This window comes from Magnolia sinica, chromosome 17 (assembly GCF_029962835.1).
Source record: "Magnolia sinica isolate HGM2019 chromosome 17, MsV1, whole genome shotgun sequence".
Classification (NCBI taxonomy): Eukaryota; Viridiplantae; Streptophyta; class Magnoliopsida; order Magnoliales; family Magnoliaceae; genus Magnolia; species Magnolia sinica.
The window spans coordinates 27636435-27658395 of NC_080589.1; the positions used below are offsets into that span (position 1 = coordinate 27636435).

The 21961-nt window shown below is 39.2% G+C and overlaps 1 protein-coding gene across 1 annotated transcript in view; it reads left to right on the plus strand.

Moving 5' to 3' along the window:
- Positions 1–3327: 3327 nt before the first annotated feature.
- Positions 3328–21961, plus strand: part of LOC131230242 (DEAD-box ATP-dependent RNA helicase 57) — a 60105-nt gene continuing 41471 nt past the window's right edge. Inside the window, exons 1-7 of the mRNA XM_058226076.1 lie at positions 3328–3459; positions 3664–3772; positions 19790–19908; positions 20005–20096; positions 21099–21195; positions 21394–21474; positions 21555–21787. Coding sequence (XP_058082059.1) covers positions 3379–3459; positions 3664–3772; positions 19790–19908; positions 20005–20096; positions 21099–21195; positions 21394–21474; positions 21555–21787 — 812 coding nt within the window. The 5' untranslated portion in view covers positions 3328–3378. The remainder of the gene's footprint in view (positions 3460–3663; positions 3773–19789; positions 19909–20004; positions 20097–21098; positions 21196–21393; positions 21475–21554; positions 21788–21961) is intronic.

Genomic DNA, 21961 nt, shown 5'->3' on the forward strand with positions numbered 1-21961 from the left:
AGCAAACCTAACATGAAATTCAACGAACCTAACGTGAAATTCACAATATTAACATCTTTTATAGTGATTAACTACAAGGGCTTAAAGTTTTTAAGTTTAAGTTGAGAAGAATGTCGGGGTAGCCTAATCCAACTAAAACTTAATATCTATAGTAAAAACAAAAATAAAATAGGCTTTCAGCCATCAATCTGATGGAATCTCATAAATCTGCTAGGTTGATTGGCTAAATCAGCTTCTCTTACCCCAAAATCATACATGATATGTCGAAAAACTCGTTCCGGTTTGCAACATACGACTATTTTAAGGTTTGATAGACAAGCAGCAAGTCGGGGTCAACCCCGACTGGACCTGGTCGACCCCAATTGTCTGCCAGAGAGATGGAGTCCACCGGGTCCAGTTGGGGTTTACCCCGACTTGCTGCCTTTCCGTTCAACCTTAAAACAGTCATATGTTGCAAATCGGAATGAGTTTTTCGACATATCGTATATGATTTTGGGGTAGGAGAAGCTAATTAAACCAACAAACCTAACAAATTTGCAAGATTCCATCCTATCGATGTCCGAAAGCTCATTTTATTTTTGTTTTTACTATATATATATATATATAGTTTTAGTTCGATTAGGTTGCCTCGACATTCTTCTTAACTCAAACTTGAAAACTTTAAACCCATGTAGTTAATCATTATAGAAGATGTTAATATTGTGAATTTTATTTTCGGTTCGGTGTATTTCATGTTAGGCTCATTGAATTTCACGTTAGGCTAGTTGAATTTCATGTTAGGCTCGTTGAATTTCATATTCGGCTCGTTGAATTTTATATTAGGCTCATTGAATTTCATGTTAGGCTTGTTGAATTTGACCGTGAAGTGATTGAAATTGACTGCGGAGTGATTGAAATTGATTATGAAGTGAGTGAACTTTAACTGCGAAGTGAGTGAAATTCACCGCAAAGTGAGTGAACTTGACCGCAAAGTGATTGAAATTCACCGTGAAGTGAGTGAACTTGATCATGAAATGCATAGAATTGACCGTGAAGTGAAGGGAATTGACCGTGAAATGAATGGAAATGACCGTGAAGTGAAGGGGATTGACCGTGAAGTACATGAAATTGACCGTGAAGTGAAGGGAACTGACCGTGAAATGAATGGAATTGACCATGAAGTGAAGAGAATTGATCGTGAAATGCATGGAATTGACCATGAAGTGAAGGGGAATCGCCGGAATTGACACCGAAATGCATGGAATTGACCATGAAGTGAAGCGAATTGACCATGAAATGCACGGAATTGACCATGAAGTGAAGGGAATTGACCGTGAAATGAATGGAAATGACTGTGAAGTGAAGGGAATTGACAGTGAAGTGACGGAATTGACCGTGAAATGTATGAAATTGACTGTTAAGTGAAGGGAATTGACTGTGAAATGAATAAAATTGACTGTGAAGTGAAAGGAATTGACTGTGAAGTGAAGCGAATTGACCGTGAAATGCACGGAATTGACCGTGAAGTGAAGGGAATTGACTGTGAAATGAATAAAATTGACTGTGAAGTGAAAGGAATTGACTGTGAAGTGAAGCGAATTGACCGTGAAATGCACGGAATTGACCGTGAAGTGAAGGGAATTGACCATGAAATGAATGGAAATGACCGTGAAGTGAAGGGAATTGACCATGAAATGAAAGGGAATCGCCGAAATTGACCATGAAATGAATGGAAATGATTGTGAAGTGAAGGGAATTGACTGTGAAATGCATGGAATTGACTGTGAGGTGAAGGGAATTGACCGTGAAATGAATGGAAATGACCGTGAAGTGATGGGAATTGACCGTGAAATGCATGGAATTGACCATGAAGTGAAGGGGAATCGCCGGAATTGACCATGAAATGAATGGAAATGACCATGAAGTGAAGGGGATTGACCGTGAAATGCATGGAATTGATCGTGAAGTAATGGGAATTGACCATGAAATGCATTGAATTGACCGTGAAGTAAAGAGAATTGACTGTGAAATGCATGGAATTGACCATGAAGTGAAGGGGAATCACCGAAATTGACCGTGAAATGCATGGAATTGACCGTGAAGTGAAGCGAATTGACCATGAAATACATGAAATTGACCGTGAAGTGAAGGGAATTGATCGTGAAATGAATTGAATTGACCGTGAAATGAAGGGGAATTGCCGGAATTGACCGTGAAATGAAGGAAATTGACCGTGAAGTGAATGAAATTGACTACAAAGTTAATGAAATTCACTGCGAACCGAATGAAATTGACCGCGAGGTGAATGAAATTGACTGCGAAGTGAATGAAATGGATTTTCAACCATCAACCTAATGAAATCTATGAAAATGACAAGGATGGTAGGCTAAAGTAGCTTCTCCTACCCCAAAATCATATATGGTACATCAAGTAACTAATTTTGGTTTAAAAGATATTCTTGTTAAATAAATAAAGAACGAAATGAAAAAAGAGAGAAATATTTTTTTTATATGCTTATCTATGCATATCTATATAATTATGTATTAGAGAAAAATGTAGGCAGATTAAAGTTCTCCATGTAAAAAAATAAAATAAAAATGGCACTACAGTTATGGCTACGATTATAATCTGTAGCCATATGGTATATAAGGGCATTTTGTTCCAGTAAATGTGCGTCCGTACAGCTAGGGCTTATTCTTGGAAGCTAAAAATTAGTTTGCCGAACCTCGTTCGTGGGCCATAAATGGATGGATCGTACAGTAGGAAATATCTCATCTGTTTGATGAACAACGTGGACAAAAATGGAGGTGGATTGTGTCCTACCCCTGGCCTCTGTGGGGCTCACCTTAATGTAAGTGTTTTATCTACCCCTGGCCTCTGTGGGGCTCACCTTAATGTAAGTGTTTTATCCACGTCGTTCTTCGATTTTCTTAGATCATTTTAAGCTATGTTCATAAAAAGAAGAGGTCCACAGCTCCAGTAGACCACACCGAAGAAACCTACAATGATAATGACACCCACCGTTGAAGCCTTTCTAAGGGCTACCGTGATAGTTTTTTTGTCATCTAGCCTATTCATAAGGTCACGTAGACGCGGATGAAGTGAAAGCACAAATATCCACTTGATCCGAAACTTCTACAGCTCCCAAGTAGTTTTTAACGGTGGACGTTCAATCCCCACTTTGTGGTCCGTAACTGCCTCAATTTTTGCATAATACCTGAAAATGACCCGAGAAATACTCTGAACGGCGTGGATTGAACACTTACATCACTGTGGACCCATTGATCCCTGGGTAGGACGCAATCACACACATCATACATCATGGTGGGCCCACAGAGCTTTGAAACCCTGAGGTTTTACAGAAAACATCGGCAATTAGGGTTCAGTGGCTGCATCGAAATGGAGAAATCTTCCTCATTCCTCTTCGCAGGCATCCGCTTCGATCGAAAGAAGTTCGCCAACGATTTCGCCAGATTGAGCGTATTTACATATTACCCTCTGAAAACCATGGTTTTCTCCCAAAAGAAAATTCCCAGTTTCAATACATTTCTCTCGCTTCCCGAATCAGAGTTCTTTCGAATTCTCTTTGATCTTTTCAGAATAGCTGGAACTTGCAATCTGAAGTTTTCATGATCCCCTGTCTAGTGATTTGATTGATTCTTTTTATTTCTTTTAACTGGGCAGAAAAAGGAGGAGAAGGTATTACCGGGTGTGGAAACCGGTGCTGATGAATTAACAGAGAAGAGGACGGTGTCGGCTGGAAAGAGGAGAAAGCGAAAGACAAATGTTTCTGGTAATTACGCATTGCTGCTGTTCTTGTTTCAATACCGTCTTAAACGCAAGTAATCACGATTCAGGATTTGTTTTTTTTATTCCTCTTTGATGAGCAAAAAGCCAAGAATTCAAGAGAAATGCTATTTGGTCTTTGCAGTGTAAACTTGTATGGTGCTTGGGACCTGTTGATCTGGTGGACCATGTGTCAATGGGATATGGGCTCAAGTTGTGGTGATCGGGCAACTCTCGTTCATCAAACTATTTTGTGTGTGTGTGTGTGTGTGTGTGTGTGTGTGTGTGTGTGTATTTATATTTATATTTATATTTACCGTAGAGTCAGTTGAGTGTTGACAGTCACCCTATTTTTTTTTATAGAATATCTTGTTTTCAGACTACTGATGGGATGGGTACCGCAGCACTATCCCCTTTTGGTTTTGGATATGGCCCATTCACAGTGGGGGCCCAATGAGCATTTGACTCTCTTGAAACCACACCAAATCATGGTTGAAAAACATTGATCTTTTTGAGATTGCTTCTGAATTTCGTTATGATAAATGGAAAACTACAAATTCTGGAATCTTTTTTTTTTTTTTGAAATATAAGTTCTGGAATCTTTAGGTGATGTCTTTCTAGTGGCAATTTGGGGATCGCCTTAGTATTTCAGCTGGAACAACAATGTACGTTTTTGATTTTCTATTCACTCATGATCGGGCCTGACCTGGTCGACCCGACTATTATTAATGAATCAAAGAAAGACAAAATGAAAACACTACCCTGTCAGGATGGTCTGCTATCTTATCTTAATCCACCATGCCTAGAGAACATGAAGGAGCTTTTGTTGAAAATGAGTTTTCGAAACCCATGAGATATCAAATTTCATTATTCCTCCTTCAGCTTTGTCTTCTTTGCTTACTCCCAATGAATGCAATATGGTTGCCTACTGACATAACGGTTTCAATTCCTTGATTATCATAATAGGCAATATTTTGAATATCGGTTTGAGGGGTGTGTTGGCCCGGCCAAAACTGATACGATACAGGTTATATCAGACTTGTATCAGCCTGTATGGTTGGAATGTTTATTATTATTTTTTTAAAACAAAAAATTATAAAAAATATTAGAAAAAAAGGAGAAAATGGGAACCACGAGAATATATTTTGGTGTATCGGACCATTCTCTAGTAAAATGCTATTTGTCGAGCCTCGACAATTAAAATGAGACATTTTCTCGATCTTTGTTATAGCTATTGCAGCCGCCGAAGCAGCTATTGGGCCAGCTATTGTTTCGTCGATCTATCGTAACAGAAAATCAACTCGTATCAACCAATCAAATTTGTTGAATAAATAGTTGTAATGATATAAATAAAGACATATATATATATATATATATTTTGAGAGAGAGAGAGAGAGAGAGAGAGAGAGAGAGAGAGAGAGAGAGAGAGAGAGAGAGAGAGAGTATTTACCTTGACCAGTTGAGTCTTTGACCAAAACTGATATGATACTGGTCGTATCAGACCTGTATTGACACGTATCGGTAAGAATCTTTTTTTTTTTCTTTAAACAAAGATCTTATGAAAAATATTGGGAAAAGGGAAAAAAGGTGTACCACAAGAATTTATTTTGGACATGCAACCAATGCTTATCGGACCATTCTCCAGCAAGAATGCTATTTGTTGGGCTGACCATTTGAAAGCTGAGTTTTAGAGCTTTTGCCCTGTAAAATTTTAATGATTTTTATAAATTGATATGATATATCAACTATTATCTTCACTAGTTTATGGATAAAATATAGACAATAGAGTTAGACTATGGAGACTTCGAGAGTCATTAATTCCAAGTAAGCAAAATCTATCATGATGCCATCTAGCAATTAGAATTGTCATGCATTACAAAGCATTTGGAGAATTTTACTATATTGTCATTGCATTGAAGAGTCTATTAAACTCAATGTTGTCAAATCGCTTAAGCGATCATAAGCGATGCCATATGTGTGGTCGCTTTTGCGATTGCACATGATTTTTTTTTTAATTTTTTTTTGAAAAGAATTAAAAATTAAAAAATGGATAAAATGCGAAAGATGGGAAAAATGTTTTTTTTTTTTTCTTTTTCTTTTTCTCATAAAGACTTTAAATACTCCAATTTGGTTTTGTTCATTTATTTCAATTTTCAATCTAATTTGTGTACTACCTAAGCTATAATAAGTTACTTTGAGAGTCATTAATTCCAAGTAAGCAAAATCTATCATGATGCCATCTAGCAATTAGAATTGTCATGCATTACAAAGCATTTGGAGAGTTTTACTAAATTGTCATTGCATTGAAGAGTCTATAAAACTCAATGTTGTCAAATCGCTTAAGCGATCGTAAGCGATCCCATATGTGCGGTCACTTTTGCGATTGCACATGATTTTTTTTTTTGAAAAGAATTAAAAATTAAAAAATGGATAAAATGCGAAAAATGGGAAAATGTTTTTTTTTTTCTCATAAAGACTTTAAATACTCCAATTTGGTTTTGTTCATTTATTTCAATTTTCAATCTAATTTGTGTACTACCTAAGCTATAATAAGTTAATAAACCATTAACCACAAGATGTTAAAAACTAAAAATTAACAATAGCTCAACAACTTATTAATAAAATTTCATAGTTTTATTGATAAACAAAATCTACAACTACTAATCAACTATATACATTGTTCCCTCTCCCATTGTGGCACATCACTACCATCATCATTGTCAGAGTCATTTCCTACTTCAACGTACACTTCATCTTCTTTTGTTTCTTCATTATTTGTCCGCACAAGTTGCTCATCCACGTCTAATAGTCGAGAATCTTCTTCTTGTGCTTCTTCAATCTTAATATCATTTTTTTGTCCTTGATTGCTAGCAGCCATCATGCTACTACTTGCTCCTCTTCTTCACCTTTGAGAACCTTCGTTAGGTGCTGATCCATAAGCGGACTCTTCAACTTGGGCCCATGAAAGGTTCTTGCTAGCAAAGATTGGATTCTCTGTCTCCACAAGTCACTCACTATCTACCTTCAAATCATCTAGGCTAATAGGATAATAGAATTCGGGCTTTTCTCACATAGCCTGGAATCTTTCCTGCAACTTTTGGTTATACTAGATGAAGACCGGGTTTATGAGTTTCTTTTGTTCGAGATGATTTCTTTCTTTTCTTTTTTTTTTTTCCTGTAAATTTGCATAACATGTAGAAATTTCAATTAAATGTGAATTATCAATTTAGCATTGAAATTGAAAGTGAATTAAGGAACTTTAAATTGTAAAACTTATTGACTTGAATGTACTTTAGTTCCGCTCGCAACCTATCAAAGAACACATAAGTTCAATAATTCTCACGGCCAATGTTTTAAATATCGACGAATCGGATGATATATCCCATGATATATCTTGTATCCTGCCTACGTATTTGATCCAATGACCATTTTGATCCATTTTTTTGTCGAAATTATGTTAAATTAGTGTCAAATGGTTACAAATCCATGGGTTTTTCATGTTTTGCATGAAAAATCATGGAGTTGGAGCTTTGATTTCGATATCCATTGGTTCGTCATGTTCTCTATATCTTTTTTTTTCCCCTTCAAAAACTTCCTTTAAATAGCTGTCAATTGAGACTAATTATGAAGTATTTAGGAGTATTTGATGAAATGGTCATCACATACATTCTAATTTCAAAATTTGAGTATAGGTTGTCCAATTTAGGGAAAATTGGAGAAAATTCAAAATTTCCCCAATTTCTCCCAAATTGCTTGCAATGTTACACTCCAAACATGAAATTAAGCATGTACGAGGGCTGATATATTGATTTGTTTAGTCCTTGTCAAAATTTGGAAAATAAAAATAATAAAAATATTATTTTCTTTTAAAAATTCCCTTCAACCAGCTGTCGATTGAGACTAGTTTTGAAGTATTTAGGAGTGTTTGATGAAATGATCATTACACACACTCTAAATATTATGCATTCAATTTGAATATAGTTGCATTAGTTTAGTCAGACAACGAATAACTTAGGACCATATGCAAAGGAAACCTATTATGTTCACTTCTTTTTTGAGATGTTGTGATTTAAAAGTGTGTATTAAGGTCTTTTTTTAATAATCCCTGAAGTTTCATTGAAAATTCAACAATTTTCCCAATGTTTCCCATGTTTTTCAAAAAGTGCGATAAATTACCTGATACAAACGATCTATCCTATGCGATAGCCGATATGTATTTGTATCTTAAGGATGTGATACCTAACACAATATCGATATTTCGAACATTGCTCATGGCCAACTTTTGTAGTGCCAGATCCCTCTTAGTCCGGTCAACTCCATACATTGACCACTAGTCAGTTGTTCAAATAAGTTTAAGTTGGACACATTCTCACTTAGATTTCTTACATTGTAAGTTGTAACCTTGTAGAATTACATACTTGGCAATTTCATATTTTTATACCTAATAACAATGTCTTTTGACTAAATCTCTACACTCTTCATGTAGAAGTCCAGCTCCCGAGAAATTCTATTTTATTTTTCTTTTTCTGGAACCATTTTTTCTAAAATGTCAAGAAATCCGACCATATGCATCGCCGATGCCATAGTCCGATCGGTGGACGTAAAGAATACGGCCGGATTAAGGATGATGTCTTGAACTTGAAAGTCTTAAACCTCTCTTGAAGTCTTGACTCTTGATGCAATGTCTTCAATCTTGATTCTTGATAAAAAAGAAATGAGTAGAAACTAAAAACTAGAAACTAAGAATGAATTAATGATACTCTAACTACACAAACACAAATACATAGAACACAATACACTTATACAATTACAATTTACAAATTTCAATAAAACAAAATAATATTGACTATTGGGTGACTCTTGAATGTGTGCTTGTCACTTGACTCTTGAATTGACTTGTTGTATGAGTCTCTTGAGTCTTGAGTCTTGAGAAGGCTAATGAAAGAAATAGATCATACAAGTTAGAACTTAGAGTAGAGATTAGAAATAAATGCTAAGGAAAGAAAGATTGAGAGATGAGAGTATGAGAGTAGAGAGTTGAGAGATTGAGATTAGAGAATAAGAGAGCAGAGAGAGAATTAGAGAATAGATTAGAGAGGAGAGAAAGAAAGAGATAGAGTGGATAAGAGAATAGAAGAGAATTAGAGAATATATTAGAGAGAGAGAGAGAGAGAGAGAGAGAGAGAGAGAGAGAGAGAGAGAGAGAGAGAGAGAATAAAAGATATTAGAAATAGAATGAAAGATTGAAGAATGAAGATTGCTTCTTGTGAGTTATGTTCTTGTCTTCTTGAAGAATGAAGATGAATTCTTGTCTTCCTGCTTCTTGATCTTGTCTTCAAGTGAAATATGAAAGAGAGTTTCTGAAAGAGAGAATGAAAGTATGGGATTGGAGGGCTTTAGAATGCTTTAGAATGAGAGCAAGAGAGTGTATGAGAGTTTAGGGGAATATATAATGCAAATGGACAAGGGGGGAGTTCCTTTTTATAGGCAAAAGAACCGGAATTCTTTTTTTTTTTTTTTTGCGATCACATATGCCATATGCGATCGCATAATGGCATATGTGACCATTGCATATGCTATGTCCATGTGCTTATGCGATTATGCGATTGCATAATTGCTTAAGCGATCGCATATGACAATTGACAACATTGATTAAACTTTGATAATAAGTTCATGAAATATAGTTATGTAACTACCGAAGTTTTCCCCAAGATGGTCCACTTTGCTTTGATTTGTTGAATCCCGTTCAAATCTTTTGTTTTATTCTCCAAAATAGATCTAGGTCTAATTAGCTTCCTTTAAGAATGAAAAAAAAACATGGAAAATGGGCTTTTATATGCTTATTGGCTCACAAGCAATATGGGCTAGGCACATGTTACTGATATGGGCCAATATGGCCACTGATTTTGGATCAGATTGTTTCACCCCTATTTCATGTGTGGGCATCTGTTTTCACCCCCATTTCGTATATTGGCACCTGCCAATATTGCCAATATGGTTATGGTCTGATATGAATATCTGGAACTATGGTAATAGGGACTATTGGAAAAGATAGTGACATCTAGTGTCCTTAACTTTTTATTTCTTTATTTTTAATGTTGCAAACATTTGTAAGACATCTGCATGTTCCTATTCACAATCCTCATGAACTTTTTTTTTGAGAGATAACTGCAATTTTATTAAGAGCACCCGCCAAAAGACATGAAAAGAATACAACCCGATGCTAGGCCAAACACCAAGCTGAAAGATTAGCAGATGCAACTGCTTTAACATACGGAGCCCATTCTGTAGCAACAAATTTCACCAAGTGAATGATTTCTTTGACAAGGGGATCTCTGTCTTAAAAATATTTCCGGCCTTTCCGTATAAACCAACAAATCCCCATTGCAACCAGCCTCCAAATGGCTTTCCGATACTTGACCACTGCCGCTCCATGTCATGCTCATGAGAGTTGGTCAACAAAAAGCATCATCATCCATGACATATGGAAAAGCGGACCCAAACTTTACGTGCAAAGGGGCAATCGATGAAGAGATGGCCGATGGACTCTGCATCACCCATGCACATCAAGCATATGTTGGGAAGAACGAGGGATCACCTTTGAAGGTTATCGATGGTTAGAACTCTTTTCCTTCCCATAAGCCAAATAAATACTGCAATCCTCAGAGGGGCCCCCATTGGACCAAAAATGAAATGGAAAGGAAAGCGGGGGAGTTAGCTTAGAGATCACATTATAAAATGATCACACCGAGAAGATGTTGGAGCTATGTTCTTTCTAGATCATTGAGACTTCTTCTTGTGGTGATGGCACAACGAACTTCAAGTGATCGAGAAGAGTAATGAGCTCCTCAGCCTCGACATCCAACAAATTTCTCCGACAAGGAGGAGACCAAACAACGGACTCTCCCTCTATGGAGTAGCAGCGATCCACAAGGATGAAGTGATCTATGGCGATACTAGCAATTCCTAGAAAAAGATCTTGTAATGGTCTTTCACCACACCACTCATCAAACAAGAAGCAAATACAATTTCCTTTTCCAAGATGAAAAGAAATTCCTTAATGAAACATATGTTCGAGGGCAACAATTGTCTTCCAAATGTGAAAAGCGTGGTAGAGAGATGGAGATTTTATACTTCAATTTCTTGTATGAGTACTGTATTTGGACACAAGAAGCTCTCTCCATAATTTTCCTGTCGGCAACCTGAAGCTCCAATGCCACTTTCCAAGAAGGGCATCATTCATAAGAAGAAGATCTTTCTGGCCGGCGCCTCCCTCACTCGAAGGCTTTCAAACTTGATCCCATTTGTGAATATTAAACTTTCTTTTTTCATCGGTTCCTTTCCAAAGGAAATCTTTTCTTAGCTTATTAAGCCAATCTATCATCGATTTAGGGCATTTAAAGAGGGACATAAAATAGATAGGCATGCTAGAGGAAGCTATTTTAGTAAGAGTAAACTGCCAGCCCAAAGAGGAATAACGACCCTTCCAAGAAGACAACCTCATTTCAATGACCTTATCTTAAAGATGCTTCACCGGCTTCCCCATACAAAGAGGCAACCCAAGATAGGTAGAGGGGAAAACTTTGCTTTTACAACCAAAGCAATCCGCAAAAAGAGAGATCCTCTCGCTCCACATGAATTCCTAACACTTCGCATTTGGCTGCATTAACATTTAGGCTTGAGACTGCTTTGAAGCAAATAACAATCCATATAGAAACAAGCGAAGCATAACAATTCGTACTAGTAGAAAAGTGTCGCGGAATGGTAGCAAGGAAAGTCAGCCGATAGGCGCAAGCAAGCATAGTGAATTACATGGATAAGCCCCTACCTGCCAGCGCGCAGATAAATAGGGCGGGCGAAGCACGAAGGGATAGATGTCTGAGCGATTGAAAGAGTCGGTCTTGAAAACCAAGTATTGATAGGAATATCGGGCGTTCCTCTCTCCATCCACGAGGTCATAAGTTCTGTCTTGTGTTATCTATAGATAAGAATGAATCAGATCGACACATTGATATGATGGATGGAATGGGTGGACGGTTTAGGTTATAGTGTTACCCTTTGCCCCTTCAATTCGGGGCGGACATTTGAAGAATGTGAGATAAACAGAAGAGTGGCTAGCTAGCGCGCTATTTTGGCTCACTTCGCTTTTCAAGCCCTTATCTAGCCTGACTATATAGGGCTTAATAGATGGTCTACTAGCTCGCTTCGCAAAGCTCTGCCCCTTCTAGTGACGAGCTTTCTTTATCGTCACTAGATAGGGCAGTGACGCAAACTGGTGGACTCTAGCGGACTCTGACGGGCCTTATCGTATGATATGACGGGGCCAAGTCAATGTTGAAAAGCCCACCTGAAAAGCCTATTAGTAAAATGTGCTAGCACGCATACGTTTTTCAGTTGAAAAACGATTATTATGTCAAAGGCGCTAGCTTGTTTTACTAATAGGCTTTGAAGTCAGCAAGCAATGACTGAAAAATGTATGTTTGCATTTGAAGGTTATCAACCATCGATAAGTTTGCATCACAAAAAAGAATTGTGTCATCCACGTATTGTAGATGACTAACTTGAACCCCCTTCCCCCCACCCGCCTCCTTAAAAGCCACTATTTAAGCCATTTTCCTCAGCTTTATGAAGCATCATGCTAAACGCTTCCCTTAACACCACAAATAGATAAGGAGAGGGGGTCGCCTTGTCTAATACCACGAGAAGCCTTGAAGTGACCAAATGGAGATCCATTAATCAAATTGGAAAAAGATGGAGATTGGATATAGGCTTGAACCCAACCTCTCCATTTAGGACTGCATCCAAGCCTCTCAAGCATATCATCTAAGAAGTTCCAATCGACGTAGTCATAGGCCTTTTCTAAGTCGAGCTTGCAAACTATACCCTTCTTGGCTTGGAGTCGATGCATTCATGTGCAATGAGGGTGGTATTAAGAATCTCTCTTCCTCAGATGAATGCATCTTGATTTTTTGAGATGACGTTGGAGAGAATACTCCTAAACCTTAGAGCCAAGATTTTAGCTAGGATTTTGTATGGACTTTTTATAAGATTGATAAGGTGAAAATCTTTCAACAGTTCTGCACCTTCAATTTTGGGAATAAGGGCTATAAATGTTGCTTCGAGATCCTTTGAGAGATGACTTCTATCAAAATATTATGAGATAAACTTCATCACATCTTGATGTAGAGTGGGTCGCGAACAGTTTCATGGCCAAGATGGATCAGAAAAGGCCCGATCGACGACAGAAGTGATCCGGACCGTCGGACCTTAGATCGGGCGTATCTCACAAGCTGGAATGAGTTATCGGGCGTAAAATATATGATTTTGGGGTAGAATAAGCTACTTTAGCCAACCAACCCTGCTATGCCGGGTTATGCGAGCCGGATTTGCCAAATACCCCCGGATCGACGGTTGTTTCCCTATTTTAATTCCGTTTTTACTATAAATAGTAATTTTAGTTTGATTATAACTCTTCATCCGTCGGGCTTTAGGAGTTGCGCCCAACGTGAAAAGAGCTTAGAATAATTAGGAGAACGGTTTGGTGACGCCAAATAGGACACTATTTTTGGTCGAAAACCTTGCGCACTAGTAGACATCACGACCATCTATAAGTAAGTTTACTATTTATAGTAAGTTGCGAATTCTAGGAGTTTTAGTTGTAGTTTGCTTCTGATTTCTCTCCCATTACTTGGTATCCCTATTTAAAGGGTTGTGAACTCATTTATTTCATTCATTAATCAATTTCGAATTTTATAGAATTTATTTTTTATTTTGCTTGCTTTCTTTCTCATGGATTCGAGAAGCCTCTATGAGGAGTCTAGAGAAATTCCGTGGATTCGGAATAGTTATCACGTTCATCCCTGTGTCAATTGGTATTAGAGCGAGGATTCTCCTCGGGCCGATGGCAAACAATGAAGGTATGAGCCAAAATCATGTGGACGGTGATCCAGAGATTCGTGATGTTGCGGAAAGAATGAAAGCTTTCCACCGGGAGAGTCAGTTGACCATGCAAGGGCTACAGGCGACTCTTGACCGTCTTGCGGATGCGCTACTTCCGCCTCGAGCCCTAGTCGGTGCTCCGCCGCCTACGGTTGCTCCACCGCTCGTGGTTGCTTTACGGCACAACTCCGATTTTTGTAGAGCACTATTAGTGGCAAACCATAGGGCTATACCAGATGATTCAAGTTCTAACGATGAGGACCTTAATGAAGGTTTTGCCCGACGACCAATCCATGGGGGCGATCATTTAGATCGTGCTGAAAGAGATTATCGAGGTAAGACTGAACTTCCTAGTTTTAATGGTTTATTACGCATAGAAGATTTCCTCGATTGGCTAGCTGAAGTAAAGAGATATTTTGATTATATGGACGTGCCAGATCATAAAAAGGTAAAATTGATAGTGTTTAAATTAAAATCTGGTGCTTCTGCATGGTGGGAGCAATTATAACTCTCACGAGCCCGCTAGAACAAGGGGCCCATCTCATCATGGCCACGGATGAGACGTCTTTTTCAGTCACGATTTTTCCCCAGTGATTATGAACAGATATTATTCCAGCAATACCAAAATTGTCGACAAGGAAATCGAACTGTCACAGATTACACTGAAGAATTCCAGCGGTTGGCAACACGAAACGATCTCTCAGAATCTGAGTCACAGAAAGTGGCACGATTTATAGGAGGGTTACGATCAACAATTCAGGATCGAGTTCAGATGCACCTAGTCGGGGCCGTGGATGAAGCGGTTTGGTTGGCAGGTAGGGCAGAAACACAGCTTGCAAGAGTTTCGAATCGACCTTATCCTTCAACTTGACCCCCCATAACGGGTCCCGCGCAGGATCCAGTGCTGGCACAAGAAAAAGAACCGGTAGGAGAATATCCTCAACCTCCTGCAACTGCAAACCGTGATATGGGGAGCGACTCTTATAGGCCTCAACGTGTAACACCCACAGCAGTTGGCCTAAGTAGAAATCCAAATCCTTACGCTCGGCGAAGGTCGAACAATTATTACCGCTGTGGCCAACCGGGCCACTTATCGAACTTCTGTCCTCAACGTCCCGCAGCACACTTGGCCATAAACGAAGGGGGCACTGAATGTGAGGCCGTAGAAGAAGACCCTGGCTTTGATGAACATGAACAAGCCACTGAGGAAATAGCAGATGGAGATGAATTGACGGGCGAGGATTGTGGCGAATTTCTAGTTGTGAGGCGATTACTGTATATCCCATGGAAAGAATTACATCCACAGCGACACAATATATTTCGTACGCGGTGCGCTGTCAATGGAAAGGTCTGTAATGTGATCATAGACAGTGGTAGTAGCGAGAATATCGTCTCAAGAGTGATGGTGGACAAGTTCCAGCTACCAACGACAACATCCTTCCCCGTACTCAATTGGTAGGATAAAAAAGGTGAACGAGACCAAAGTAATTGAACAATGCACTATCTCATTTTCAATTGGCAAAAATTATAAGGATCAAATACTTTGCGACGTGGTCAACATGGAAGCATGTCATATGTTACTCGGTCAACCCTGGCAGTTGGACCGTGATGCGACCCATTGAGGACGAGACAATGTTTACATATTCGTCAAGGATAGTTGAAAAATAATTGTTGCCCCCTATGACACCAGAGAACCACCCTGAAGCTTCTAAAGTGGAGGGGAGTTCCTTCTTGATCATTCGGGATTTCATGGAGGAATCCAAGGAAACCGGCGAGGTATATCCCGTAGTGGTGAAGGGCGAGGAATCGGAACCTTCAAACATTCCTCCAAGTTTAAGACTATTGCTAAACGAATTCAAAGAAGTCTGGCCTGAAGATTTACCCGATAGATTGCCCCCCATGAGGGACATCCAACATCACATAGACCTCGTCCCTAAGGCTAGCCTGCCCAACCGCCTTCATTATTGGATAAGTCCGAAGGAGTGTGAGATACTTCAGGGGCAAGTGGAGGAATTGATCCGCAAGGGTCTTTTGAGAGAAAGCATGAGCCCATGTGCCGTACCAGCATTATTAATGCAAAAAAAAAAAGATGGAAGCTGGTGCATGTGTGTCGACAGTCGGGCAATCAACAAAATTACCATCAAATATTGGTTCCAAATACCACAGTTGGACGACATGCTCGATATGCTAGAAGGGGCCAAGGTGTTCTCTAGACTAGACCTAAGGAGTGGGTACCATCAGATTCGTATCCGACCCGGTGATAAGTAGAAAATGACATTCAAGACCAAGAAAGGGTTATATGAGTGGCTGGTCATGCCCTTTGGCCTATCGAACGCACCAAATACTTTTATGCGTTTGATGAATCAAGTTCTAAAACTGTTCACTGGCCGATTTGTGGTAGTATATTTTGATGACATACTGATATATAGCCAGGATGAAACGAAGCACAAGAAACATCTCAGGCAGGTCCTACAAGTTAACAAGTTATACCTCAACTTGAAGAAGTGTAGTTTTTTAACGGACAGCCTATTGTTTTTAGGATTTGTTGTAACGTCCACAGGTATCCGTGTGGGCGATGAAAAGGTCTGAGCCATTAGGGAATGGCCGATCCCGAAAAACATTCATGAGGTGAGGAGTTTTCACAGGTTGACGACCTTCTATCGTCGATTCGTGCGAAATTTTAGCACAATAGTCGCGCCTATTACAGATTGCATGAAAAAAAGACCGTTTCAGTGGACCGATGAAGCTGACAAGAGCTTTCATGAGATCAAGCATCGTTTGTCCACAACACCGGTCTTGGTGCTTCCTAATTTCGACAAGTTGTTTGAGGTTGAGTGTGATGCTTCATACGTCGGAATTGGAGGAGTATTAAGCATTAAAGTTTATTAATAGTCAGACTAACGTGAATCGTGTGCATGCTAGATGGGTTGTTTTTTTTACCGGAATTCACGTTTGTTTTGAAGTACAAGTCAGGGTAGCAGAACAAGGTGGCTGATGCACTCAGCCGTCATGCATCATTACTTGTTACGATGAGCAACGAGGTGGTTGGCTTCGACTGTCTTAGGGAGTTGTATGCTGAGGATGAGGACTTCAAAGATTCTTGGATGAAGTGCCAAGAAGGTCACCCCAGTGACCTTCATATACAGGATAATTTCCTCTTCAAAGGGAATCAATTGTGCATCCCCCAAAGTTTGCTGAGAGAGCAGATTATTCAGGAGCTACATGGATGTGGCTTCGGTGGACACCTTGGGCAAGACAAGACACGAACTCTTGTGGAAGAGCGGTATTACTGGCTGTAATTGGTACGTGATGTGGGAAAAGCCGTACAACGTTGTCATGTTTGTCAGACCTCCAAGGGGCAATCTCAGAATACGGGCCTCTACACCCCGTTACCTGTGCTTGATGGTCCTTGGGAGGATTTATCTATGGACTTCGTGCTTGGTCTCCCACGAACACAACACGGCATGAATTCTGTGTTCGTGGTGGTAGATCGTTTCTCCAAGATGGCACACTTTATCCCATGCAAGAAGGCCCTCGATGCAACACATGTGACGAATCTATTCTTTAGGGAGGTCGTACGGCTACACGGGGTCCCCAAGACTATTACTTCTGATCGTGATACAAAGTTCATTAACTACTTTCGGTGGACATTGTAGACTCGATTTGATACACGACTTCAATTCAGTAGTGCTTACCACCCACAGACTGATGGGCAGACCGAGGTTGTGAATTGCATGTTGGGAAACCTCCTTCGCTGTATTTCAAGAGAAAAACCGAAGCGGTGGGATTTGACCTTGTCTCAAGCAGAGTTTGCATTCAACAACATGGTGAACTGCTCGACAGGGAAATCATCGTTCCAGATTATCTACGGACGAGCGCCTCGCCACACACTTGACTTGGTCCCTCTGCCCCAAGCTCCCAGGCACGAGCATTGCAGTAGAATATATGGTAGAAAGGATCATGGGCATCCATGCGGAAGTGCAGACTAAGCTACATACCTCGAACGAGAAGTACAAGGAACAAGTGGACAAACATCGACGACAAAAAGTGTTCGACGTGGGCGACCGCGTTATGGTCCATCTGTGCAAAGAGAGATTTCCGACCGGGACGTACAACAAGTTGAAGAATAAAAAGATTGGACTCGTCCCAATCATCCGAAAGATCAATGACAACGCTTATGTTGTTGATCTTCCAGATGACATGATGATATTACAAACTTTCAATGTCACAGACCTGACCGAGTATCATGAACCAGAGCAGGATGAGAACTCGAGGACGAGTTCGTTTGAAGTGGAGGGGATTGATGTAGAGCGGGTCACTGACAGTTTCATGGCCAAGATGGATCAGAAAAGGCCCAGTCGATGATAGAAGTCATCCGGACCATCGGACCTTAGATCGGGCGTATCTCACAATATGGAATGAGTTATCGGGCGTAAAATATATGATTTTGGGGTAGAACGAGCTACTTTATCCAACCAACCCTGCTACGCTGGGTTGCGCGAGCCGGATTTGCGAAATACCCCCGGATCGACGGTTGTTTCCCTATTTTAATTCCGTTTTTACTATAAATAGTAAGTTTTAGTTTGATTAACTCTTCAGTCGTCGGGCTTTAGGAGTTGCGCCCAACGTGAAAAGAGCTTAGAATAATTAGGAGAACGGACACTTACTATTTTTGGCCGAAAACCTTGCGCGCTAGTAGACACCATGACCGTCTATAAATCGTAAGTTTACTATTTATAGTAAGTTGCGAATTCTAGGAGTTTTAGTTGTAGTTTGCTTCTGATTTCTCTCCCATTGCTTGGTATCCCTATTTAAAGGGTTGTGAACTCGTTTATTTCATTCATTAATCAATTTCGAATTTTATAGAATTTATTTTCTATTTTGCTTGCTTTTTTTCTCGTGGATTTGAGAAGCCTTTGTGAGGAGTCTAGAGAAATTCCATGGATTCGAAATAGTTATCCTATTGAGGAAGACGGTGCTCGACCTCATCACGTTCATCCCTGCATCACATCTCCACCGACCGTTGGCCAAAAAAGTTGGAAAAATGCCATGCAGAACCCATCCGGACTAGGAGCTTTATCACTACCCATGGAGTCAATTGCTACTTTAACTTCTTCAACCGAGATAGGCTTCTTGAGGACATCTGCATCTTTAGTAGAAAGATGGGGAAACTCCAAGTTGTCTAATGTAGGTCTATTCCACTGATCAGAAGATTCACAATTTTTTTTTTTGTAAAATAGGACCATAGAATCACAGATTTTCTTTCTTTCCAAAGTTCTAACACCATCTACCACCAAGGAAGTAATCTTGTTGAACCTAGCGCTAGCGCTAGCCATATTGTGGAAGAAATGCGTGTTCTTATCCCCGTCCTTTAACCATAAAGCTCTCTAGATCGTTGACGCCATTTGATTTCCTCGTTAGAAAAAGATGTGTAACTAGAAGGCTAACATTTTCTAAAGCTTCTTCCCTTCTCTTGAAAGCCACCTGCTACCTTGGAAATCTTGTTTTGGATAGCCCAAGACTCCCGAAAAGATTGAAAAACAGTTTTCCATCTTCGAAGCAATTTACAGAGTGATGGTCCACCATCTCTTCTTGTTTCCTGAAGCACAAGGCATTCTTTGATTTTATGGAGGTTTTACTTTAGGGTATAGATTTCATTTGTTGCATCTGCTCATCAAAAACCTTCAACCCTCGGTGTGACAATTGTGACTTTACTCTTTCAAAGCTCTTCCTAATTGGTGTGACATGTTTCCAGATTTGCTAATAGCTTTCCTAACATTCAATAAAGCTCCACTTTGAGGGCAATCTGGCAACCGTCCCTTTTCTTTACTTTCATATTTGATAGCAACCATTTTCTTCCAAATATACTTCCATCCGATGTGGAATCTTCACCACCATTTATCAAGAAGAGGGCAATTCCTCTCACAAATCTAAACCACCATTATGCCACCTCCCCTTTTCTAAGATGGAATTTTGAACATTTATGTAACTTTGCTGCAACTTGCAACCTATTTTGTGAAATAATTGATGGCAATCAATCCCTTCATACCTTTCTAATTTCTGCTTTATTCTTTTTGTGTTTTAGAATCAATAGAAGGATTTAGTGTTTTCAAGAGTTCGAAACCAGTGGCAGCAGTTGGAAAGAAAAAAGAGGTGGAAGATGAGATTTTGCAAGAAAAGAAGGAAACAAACAGGCAGATTGAGGTTATATATCAATTGTTTTAAGATGAAGATTGTAGTGCTTGCTGGATCTTTTTGTTTGTCATGCATTATTAATTTTGTCTCTCTTTGGGAGTTTAGAAAGATGCCATCTTGCGTAAGAAGTATGGGATTCATATTTCTGGACATGGTGTTCCGTCTCCACTCCAGAACTTTGCAGAGTTGCGCTCAAGGTATTTGTATGTGAGAACTATGGTTTTTTTTTTTTTTGGTTATTTTATCCTCCTTTATCTTATTACCGTGTCATTAATCTCATAATTTCATGAGGAACACCCCACCGATGCATATGTTCATTGATCCAGGCTAGGTATGGTGGCCCGACCTTGAAATGCCAATGTGGAAGAAATCGCTGTTTATATAATCTGCCAATCAGTGGATTTCTTTTTGGCTGTTAAATGTGGACCATTGTGTGTATTCTTTTTTTTTTTATCACTCAATCATGGAGCTCTTGAAAAGCTAGGAGTATGTGATCAATGTAATTTTTCAGCATGCGCATCCAAGGTGGGCCTCGATAGTTGGAAGGTCCATCTATCAATATAGGGCCTTTGTTTATGTTAGATAGAAATTGCACCATCACCATGTTATGATGCTACAAAGTTGGAATGTATCATTTTTGGTATTTTGTTGTCTTGTTTTGTTGATAAGGGGTTTGAAGAACCATAGATTTGGTACATGTTTTGCTGCCTTTTCTTTCGTGCTTTGTTTTTTTTTTTTTTTTTTAATGGATCAGCACAGGTTAAGGGACATTTTCAAATTGTCTTCATTAATTGTAGAAGTTAACTATTTTGTCTGTCCTTTTTTTTTTTTTTTCTGTGTTGTAGAAATAATATTTTATCAGCTGCAATTCTCATATACTTGACTTCATCAAGTTCATGAATCGATAATTTGGATTTTATCACATGCCACAAGAATAATGAAATTATTGTCTTCTTGTTAGAAGGCTTCTATTGTAGCTATGGTCCTTCAAGTTTCTAAATTTTTTTATTGATTGGTTTTCTGATGTGATAGTTTTTCCAGACTGAGGATTTTATTTATTATTATTTTTTTCTCTTTCATTTGCATTGCTCCTTTGGTTTCCTCTTGGTACAATATTGAACTGACGTAGATCCTTATCTCTCTCTCTCTGTCCTTTTTTTAATAACTGAAAACATGTCCTCATTTGATTTGTCATACAGGTATAGCTGTAAACGATATTTATTACAAAATCTAGCAGGACTGGGCTTTAAAGAACCAACTCCTATCCAAAGGCAGGCTATTCCAGTCCTCCTCTCAGTATGCTCTTCTGTTAAGCTAACTTTTCTCCCTTTCTACTAGATTCTGTAATTGCTAAAGATGTGACACATTGAGATTTCAAAATTTCTAGGCTTCACTTTTATTTTTTATTTTTTCGATGGTGTTGAATTCTTTTAGGAGGAAATCTTTTATCAACTCTTGGACACTTCAGTTATTTCTTTGGTGGCTGAATTGTAGGGACGGGAGTGCTTTGCTTGTGCACCAACAGGTTCTGGGAAGACCTTGGCTTTTATTTTCCCCATTCTTATGAAACTTAAGGTAGTATTTATGGTACCTTTGAAATGATTCTTTGATGGTTTTCGTATGAATCCTCCAAGTGACATGTTTTCCTCAAACAGCCTGGAGCAATGGATGGCATTCATGCTGTAGTTCTTTGCCCTACAAGGGAATTAGCTGCACAAACAACCAGGGAATGCAAGAAGTTGGCTAAAGGAAAGAAAATTTACATTAAATTAATGACCAAGGAGCTTGCAAGATGTGGTGATTTTAAGAAAATGCCTTGTGACATACTTGTGTCGACACCACTTCGGTTAGAGTTTGCTATACGCAAAAGAAAGCTTGATCTAAGCAGGTGTGTGCCGTTTTGTTTCTGTGGTCTCCTATAGGTCATTCACTTGATGTACAAGATGCAAGTTTGATTATCTATCACTGGCTTTGTCTTTTTTTTTTTTTTTTTTTTTTGGGGGGGGGGGGACTTATGTGGAGCCACAAAGGTTCCATGTGGCATATGCCTTGGAGAAATTCA